Source organism: Myotis yumanensis, unplaced genomic scaffold, assembly GCF_028538775.1.
Source record: "Myotis yumanensis isolate MYYU_CA2020_CCGP unplaced genomic scaffold, mMyoYum1.0.hap1 SCAF_10, whole genome shotgun sequence".
NCBI classification, from domain to species: domain Eukaryota; kingdom Metazoa; phylum Chordata; class Mammalia; order Chiroptera; family Vespertilionidae; genus Myotis; species Myotis yumanensis.
Genome location: NW_027223761.1, coordinates 57704283 through 57713445, shown reverse-complemented (window position 1 = coordinate 57713445; position 9163 = coordinate 57704283). Strand labels below are relative to the sequence as shown.

Genomic DNA, 9163 nt, shown 5'->3' with positions numbered 1-9163 from the left:
TTCTTCCCTACCCTCTGCTGGGGCAGTAGGCAAAGGGGAGGTTCTTACGGCAGTAGGGTTTAACCTTCAAACTTGGTTTCACAAAATGCAAAACCTCTGCAAGACATCTGGCCTGTCTCAGTGGGTCACAAGGTCAAGGTCACCGCCGACTCGCGGGATCGCTCTCTCCGGCAGGCGTCGCTGGCCACCGCAGAGCCGTAAGGAAGGAAGTGGACTCCGATCTTCCGTTCAGCCAGGAGGGTCGGCACCCCAGGCTCGCCTTCCCGCCGTACCTGCGCCCGCCCTCGCGCCGTAGCGACTTTTGGAGAGTCTCTGGTTCCCTGCGCGCACCGAGGCGTGAGCCGGGTCCTCACTCGAAGGCGTGGGTTCGGGCCACAGAGGTTGAGCGCTGGGGCGGATCTGGAAGGGCCGGGCGGGCCGGGCGCAAGGCTGGAGCGGTGTGCAGGGCTGGCGCTGAAAGGCCTGGGACCCCGGGGAGACACGATCCGGAGTAACGGGTGAATGAGCCTGCGGGGCGCAGCCGGGAGTCCGGGAGCAATGGCCGGGGAGGGGGATGGGTGGAGGGGCAGCAGGAAACGCCCGGGGCCTGGCCGGGCCGGTCGGGCCGGGGGCGCCGCGGAGGGGAGGGACGGGGCGGCGCCCGGCTGGCCTGCCGCGCCCGCTCACCTCGCCCTGGCGGCGCGCCCCGCGGGGAGTTGCGGGGAGGGGAGCAGGCTCTGCGGACCTTGGGATCCGGGACCCGCCCTCTCCGGGTCGAGGACCGGTCGCGAGCGGCAACGACGGCTGGAAGCGCAGCGGCAGTATGAGAGCGGGCGCCGCTGCTCCACGCCTGCGGACACGCGGCCGGCGGCGGCTCAGTCTGCGCGCGCCATGGGGGTGCGCTGGGGCCCGGCGGGCTGCGGGCGGCGCGGAGTGCGGGGGCTGCCGCGGGCCGCCTCGGCGCTGGCGGCCACGGGCCTGCTGTGCACCGCTCTGGCCGCCTACGCCTGCTGGGGGCAGCTGCCGCCGCTGCCCTGGGTCTCCCCGGCCCCGCCGCGGCCGGTGGGCGTGCTGCTGTGGTGGGAGCCCTTCGCGGGGCGCCGCAGCGCCACGAGGCCGCCCCCCGACTGCTGGCTGCGCTTCAACATCAGCGGCTGCCGCCTGCTCACGGACCGTGCCGCCTACGGGGAAGCCCAGGCTGTGCTTTTCCACCACCGAGACCTGGTGAAGGGACCCCTGGACTGGCCCCCGCCCTGGGGCGTCCGCGTGCGCTCGGCAGAGGAGCTGGAGCTGCGGGTATTGAACGAGGCGGAGGAAGCCCTGGCCACGACGGGCCACAGGCCCCCGGGCCAGCGCTGGGTGTGGATGAACTTCGAGTCGCCCTCCCACTCCCCGGGACTGCGAAGCCTGGCAGGTAACCTCTTCAACTGGACGCTGTCCTACCGGGCCGACTCAGACGTCTTTGTGCCTTATGGCTACCTCTACCCCAGGACCCATCCCAGCGACCAGCCCCCAGGCCTGGTCCCCCCTCTGTCCCGGAAACGGGGGCTGGTGGCCTGGGTGGTGAGCAACTGGGACGAGCGCCAGGCCCGGGTGCGCTACTACCACCAGCTGAGCCAGCACGTGCCCGTGGACGTGTTCGGCAAGGGTGGGACCCGGCGGCCGGTGCCTGACATCGGGCTTCTGCACACGGTGGCCCGTTACAAGTTCTACCTGGCCTTTGAGAACTCGCAGCATCTGGACTATATCACGGAGAAGCTCTGGCGCAACTCGCTGTTGGCTGGGACCGTGCCGGTGGTGCTGGGCCCCGACCGTGCCAATTATGAGCGCTTTGTGCCCCGCGGTGCCTTCATCCACGTGGACGACTTCCCTAGTGCCTCCGCCCTGGCCGCCTACCTGCTCTTCCTCGACCGAAACCCAGCTGTCTACCGCCGGTACTTCCATTGGCGCCGGAGCTACGCCGTGCACATCACCTCCTTCTGGGACGAGCCTTGGTGCCGGGCCTGCCAGGCAGTGCAGAGGGCCGGCGACCGGCCCCAGAGCAAACGCAACTTGGCTCGCTGGTTCGAGCGGTGAAGCCACCCAGGGAGGCCCAGCCATCAGCTTTTGGATCCTCTGCTGTGCATCTCCTTGAATGCAGAATCCTGGGATGAAGGTTTTGTTTATGGGAAAAAGGTGATTTGCCAATGTTACTCAGCACAAAGGCTGCGTGGGTAGGATCCCGGTTCAGTTCTTGATTTTTTTTTTTTTTTTTTTTTTGCGAAAGTAGGAGTTGGGCTCTCTCTGCTGTTGATGGGCATCAGTGTTCAGGACTGAAGGGGGACGGGGGACGGGGGGTGTCCTCCCCTTGTAACTTCACCAGTGCAGAGGTGAAGAAATAGCTTAACTACAAGAAGCCATTGAGTCAGTTGCTCTGAATTTCCTCATCTGCCACAGGTCATATTTGTGGCCTGTGCTGAGTCCAAATGTGGGGACTGCTGCTCGTTTCACATTTCACTGGACCAAGGTGCAGCAAACCCCTGGTTTTAGAAAGATCCTTGTCATGGGATAGTGGGACGGACTGTGGCTGTGGCCACAAGGAAGTCTTTCTCTTTGTTGGTTGAATTCCTCAAAGCCTCAGCACCTAAGAAAGGTGAGGAGGGTCATCCAAGAATCCGTTGACTGTTTCTTAACAAGTACTGTTTGTTCCCCTGCCAGTGAATGGAAACAAGATGCTGGATTGTCCTTGGAGAGGAGTTAAGGTGAATATATAAGTGTACCTCTCTTTACACAAACGTGTTCTTGAAGAGCTGCTTTCCTTCTTTTTTTGAATCCTCACCTGAAGATATGTTTATTATTATTGATTTTAGAGGGAGGAAGGGAGAGAGGGAAACATCCATTGGTTGCCTCCACATTCACCCCAACTGGGGATCAAACCAGAACTGCCAGGTATGTGCTCTGACCGGGACTCGAACCCACAACCCTTGGTGTACCGACGACACTTCAACCAACTGAGCCAACAGGGCCCCACAAGCTGCTTATCAGTCACATCCCAAATTCACTGCGCTAGGGGGAGTTCAGTATTTAATACAACCTCATGGAGAATCCCTTTACAATGTGAATAATCATCCCTAACTAATTTCTTCTGTGTCTATGTTTTTCTATAACCTGGATTTTTTAAAAAAGCATATTAAAATTACAGATGTGAAAATAAAGCAGAAGCAACCTTCTCCCCACCTCCCAGAAAACCAGACTGTGTTTACAAGACAGAAGAGAAGGAAGCCACAGTGTCATTTTCCACAAAATTACTTATTTTGTGTCTTTACTGGACCTGAAATTTAAACTGGAATATCATTCCTTCAGGGGTGCTGGCATTCCCTGTCCGCAGAACAGTGAAAGATTATACTGCATTGTGGAATCATGCAAAAGGAAAAAAGTTTCATGGTATCTGTTAATGGCAGTGTTTGTTTCGATCTGTTAGTTTTTTTGTTAAATGTTTAGTTGCTAGGGAATGGAACTGAATTGGTGTCTGTGATGAACTTTGTCTTTTGTTAAAGGCCAAATGGCAATTCACCTTGGGGCCAGCCGATTCCCCTCTTAGTCTGTGTAGTGGTACATATATCCTCACATTTCTAATGCCCTTGAGACTGTGCCATGGGACCAACTTTGAAAATATATGCATTGACTTTAAAAGTTGTTTGAGCAGTATATTCAATAGGTGTCATCATGTGCCTTACTCTGTGCCAAACACTGGGCTTGGGGTGCCACAGGAAAAACAAAGATATGTAAGGCAGGGCCCCTCTCTTTAAGGCTCTTATAATCTATCACTGCCAACAAGTAATCAGCGAACTTTGATAAATCAACTGGCAGAACTTGTTTGTTTAAAGCAATATCCTTAGTGACACACACCATAAGTGAATTACTAGAAAGCCAGTTGACTTACAACCCAAAGTTATAGTTTATGTTTCTTGATTTATTATAATAAGGACCCTCAGTGACTAATTATTGTGGGTAGGGTCCAAGATTCATTAGATTTACACATGGTTCTGCTGTGAAGAGTAATTTTATATTTGACTCTTCAATTAGTTGAATCATAGAATTTTATCTCTGCATTTGTTGTAGACTCACTTAAAAAATCACTAAAATCTAAAAAGTGGTTCAATTCTCTTTATCCTTAAAAGGGGAAATTAAAATCCGTGGGTAAGACTTCCTTATTAAAATATTATGGCCTGGGCAGAATTATAATTACAAAGTATTAACTGTCCAACAAAGAAAAAGGAAAAATTCTATTCTTAAAATGAATATTTATGGGATACTGGCCAGTGATCTTGGTGTTAATTGGGAATCTACATGAGGCAGTGGGAGAGAGGTTAGGTGTTGAGGGAAACCTGGCTTAGAGTTGAATTCCAGCCATGTGACCTTGAGCAAATTAGTAATAACTCTGAACCTCATCTCCCTTATCAGTAAAACGGGGCAAGAAAACACTCCACGGCTAATTGTGAGCAGGTCAGGAAATAAAATAGGTTTAAAGGTGGTTACTCAATTGGTGAGGAAAAAAAAAATATTTTTTCCTTCTTTCCCTTCAGTGGTTTCAGGGTGCCTCACTATTCATTTACATGTTTAAAATTAAATCTATATAAAATAAAAAGGAAGGGACTTTCTTTCATGTATTTCAAATGAATCCCCAAAGCTAAGCCTATTATTTAAAAAATCTTTGCCATTTAGACTGACCTTGAATTTGCAAACCAACTATGCTTTCTTTGAAAAAAAAAAATGTTGTTTTTGTTTTGGTTGAGTTATATAGTTATATAAGTAAATATTATTTTACTAATGCTCTTTTTACTATTGTCCATTTAAAAGTAACCACGTATTGAATATTTAGCATGAGGAAGGTATAATGGCATTATTATTTATTTGAAAATTTGGGGTGTGAAATGAATATTTTTAAAGGTTAATCTCATCAGAGAGCAAGACAAATGTGGCAGTTGTTCATTTTATGGTATTTTATTTTTCATATTCTAAATTGAGCAGCTTAAAATTTCACAAGCGCTGATATAAAATGTATATAAATGCATCATGTAGATTTCAAAGTAGCTTTCCTATGATTGCCATGCCCTTCCTTTAACGCATAAACTTTTCTTTACAACTTATTACAAACTGAGTATTTTTAGCACTTGATGACCCTAATTACATGAGTGCATCTGGAATGAATGTGCATCAGGAAAGACAGTCTGACTGGCTTTCAGTATTCACAGATCCTTCCCAGCGTCCAAGCCCTTCCCTGGTGGTAATTTAGAGACAGGGAGGCTTCATGGAAAGAGCTTGCAATTTGGAGCCAGAACCTGGGTAAGTGGTTCTGCCACATTCTACCCCTAAATAAACTCTGAGTTTTGGCTTCCTCCTTTATAATGCAGGAATGCCCCTACAAAACAAGGACCAAATGTGATGATGTATGCCAGGGCGCTTTGTACATTGTAAGTTGCTATACAGTTACAGGATGTTCTACATTTCCAAGGCTCTCGAGGAGGGGTTGGCATACTTTTTATATAAAGGGCCAGAGTGAATATTTCAGGCTTTGCCGGACAGGCAGTGTCACCTCCCGTTGTAGTGCACAAGCAGCCGTTGTCAATACATAAACAAATGGGGTGCCTGGATTTGGCTGCAGTCAGTTTGTCAACTCTGTTTTAGACTTTTAGAGATAGAAGGGATTTGAGAACCTACCTGATGGGGGTTTCTTAGAATGGACTTAGGAATTGTAACTTAAAAATCTTAGAGGCAGCTATTCCCTGGTTCCTAGGCCAGCTTTGCAAGATTTCCTAATCTATAATAATAAAAGGGTAAGATGCTAATTAGGCCAGACATCCTTCCTGATGAAGCCAGGCTGGAGGGAAGCTCGGGTCCCGGGTGCCAGAAGGAAGCCGGTGCCGGCAGCCGGGGGACGGAAGGCCTACTCTTGCACGAATTTTGTGCATCGGGCCTCTAGTTGTTTTATTTTGGACAAATTATTCAAGCTTTCTGTGTTTTGATATTCTCATATCTAATTGAGGGTAATCATATACAATTTTTGGAGGTGCTGGGAGAATTAGATAAGATACTTACAGTACTCAGGACGGTGTGTCGCACATAGGAAGCACCTGGAAGATATTAGCTGTGGGCATTTAGTAGTGGCAGAACCAGCCTTGCTTGTGCAAGGCACAACCGCTTGGAGCCTCTGTCACTTGAACTACAAAATGAGAGGGCTGTACAAGACCTCCTGGGACCTCTAGTTCTCTCGCCATCATTCTACTGACTGACACCTTGGGGCTTTAGGAACGAATTCACCTCCCCACGTGCCTTCCTCACAGTCTGGAAATGACTTACTACACAGCAGCTGTAAACTGGCAGAAAACCAGGCACCAGAGAGGGACACTGATGTAGTGTCACAGGCTTTAGATGGCAGGGAAGGGAGCCAGGTCCCTGGTAATTAGTCTGGTGAATAATTGCATCGAATCCATTTCAAGTCATTCTTGGATGTGTCTCAGGGACTTTTATGCTACACATTCTTAAAATAAATCAATAATTTCTGTGTACGTGTTCAGGTTATTTTGACAAAATAATTAAAGTAATGAAATGGAAAATGAGTCTTTGTTTATCATGTGTATTCCCAGGCACGAATGTGGGATTTACTTGGTCCAAGGGTTTTCTGTAAGTTCATTGGTTCTAGGTGGGTAACTGAAATGCAAAGGCTTTGCCTCCTCTGAGTTGTACCAGGTTCTATTGGGCTGGTCCTCTTGTCTTCCTTGCTCATCTCTCCAAGGGTGTAAGTAGTAGGTCCCTCTCTTTCATTCCATCTTACTTACTAAGTGCTCAGATGCCCTCTCTAGCTCCTGTTCACTAAATTTAAAAAATGCCATTTTTTAAAGAGGTGGAATAAAGTCTGGGAATGTGATAGTTGGCAAAGGTATCTTTCTTAACAGCTGGTGCTCAAATTATGGAAAGGGGGAAATATGAAATTGGAAAAAACACTGAATATTTCCTCTGCTTTCCCTTGCAAAGGGCATGTCAGTGTCACACCGCCAGTGACAGGCCCATTTCACCACAGATTTTGAAAAATGGTGACGGCCGTTTGAGGGGAGGAGACACAAGTAAAGAGGATTCAGTAGTGAATGAATGAAAACAACAGTGCACTATAAAGTAGAACAGATGGGGAATATAGATGGGGAGTGAAGAGGAAACAGGAAACAAGTAAAGTGTTTGAAGAGAAAATGAGATTAGAAAGGAGAAGGAAGATAAGATAAGGGTAAGACAATGAAGGAGGTAGGATAAAGGAGGAACATATGCTCAGAGAATAAGGGAGTGGGGTCAGAGCCTCCATTCAATGCCACTTTTCTAAAAAGAAACCTGTGTTCCAACTTGAAACGCAGCATCTGGTGGCAAATGGAGAATGAAATCAGGAAGTTTGAACTCACTGACGGGGAAAGTTAGGATCTTAACAAGAAATAAACTAACATTTCAGCAGAAATTTAAAACGATCTCTTGATTAATTACAACAGATTCTTGAACTCTGATGAATGCTTCTTGTTCATCTTGGAAAAATCACATTCATTGCAGTTTTTAAAACATTCCCCATGGGCATACTTCAACTGTACTTAATATCCACTCTCAGAGAAATTTATTTTTTTATAGGCATAATCACAAATTGACTCTTTGAAGAAGAGTCAAAGGACTCAGTACATTTGATACACTTCAGAGTTTCATGTGGAACCCTATTGTAAAAACCATTTCAAGTTAAGTTGTAAAGAATCTAATTTTGAGATCTTTGAATTAATGTTTTTTAAAATTACTGAATCTTACCTAAATATACTAAACAATGATGCCCTATTTGAACACAAGTGCTAAAATTTTAATCTGAATTACTTTTAAAAGGGGAGAAATGGACTACTCAACAGCACAAATGCTGCTTCAGTGCCTGCTACGCCCAGGACTAGGTATGTGCCAGGGCTTGGGATGTAAATAACACTAAGGTGAGGACTTAGCATTTAAAAAGTGTCTATTCTATTGGGAGAAACCGACATGGTGACAGATAATCCTAACACATAAGTGTTGTTGTAATAAAGGTATATCATAGAAAGATCATGTGCAGAATCACAGAATTTAAGGGGAAAACAAAGCAAACTCAGTAGGAGCCTCAGAAGGGCCAGAGGATTATATGTCAGGACTAGAATTTCTTCATCAGAAACTAAGTCTTCTTAATGGTCTTTCCAAAAGGCACAAGTGTGCCAGCCTCTGGTTTCAATATTTATCTGATTATTTTCAACAATTCCACAGTTAAAAATAAACATCATTATTAACATCATCTTCAAAATGACTCATCTCTAGAGGGATTTTTCTCTCTTAGCAATTAGGAACACCTGCTCTTACCCTATGATTTTCTGTTCTTGTAATGTTCGATAAACATTTTCAAAATCTCTGTTTCATTATGTGAAACTTAATCTGAAATACAAATAAGCACAATCATCTTAGTGATCAAACAGAATTACTGTTAGATAAAAATGAGTCTTATCTAATGATTTTATCAAGCCTCCTTCTTTGAGATTTCATAGAGGGAGGGAGGTAGAAACATCAATGATGAGAGAGAATTATCGATCAGCTGCCTCCTGCATGCCCCCTACTGGGGATCGAGCCCACAACCTGGGCATACGCCCTGACTGGGAATTGAATTGGTGACCTTTTGGTTCTTGAATCAATGCTTAACTGCTGAGTCACACCCAGCTGGGCCAGTCATTCATTCATTTTATAATATACTAGAGGCCCGGTGCACAAAATTCATGCACAGGTAGAGTCCTTAGGCCTGGCCGGTGATCAGGGCCGATCAGGGCTGATCAGGGCCTTCTGGCTGCAGGCTGCTCCACTGCTAGCCCGGGCCTTCCTTCATTCCATGCCGCCCCCTGGTGGTCAGTGAACATCATAGCAAGCGATAGAATTCCAGTCAAACTCCCGTGGGGACACTTGCATATTAGCCTTTTATATATAAAGACTAGAGGCCCACTGCACGAAGAGATTCGTGCAATAGGTCTTCCCTTCCCCTGGCGGCCGGCACCAGTTTTCCTCCGGCACCTGGGACCCAGGCCTTTGCTCCTGACAGAGCCTTCAGTCTTCGCCGCTTCACCCCTACATATGCAAATTAACGGCCATCTTTGTTGGGTTAATTTGCATACTCTCCTGA

General features: G+C 47.3%; 1 protein-coding gene across 1 annotated transcript; it reads left to right on the top strand.

Annotated features, from left to right (window-relative positions):
* The first annotated feature begins 537 nt into the window (after positions 1-537).
* FUT4 (fucosyltransferase 4) lies at positions 538-6729 on the top strand. The gene has a single exon (XM_070427053.1). The coding sequence runs from the start codon at positions 538-540 to the stop codon at positions 2053-2055; it is 1518 nt and encodes a 505-aa protein (XP_070283154.1). The 3' UTR covers positions 2056-6729.
* The last annotated feature ends 2434 nt before the right edge of the window (positions 6730-9163 follow it).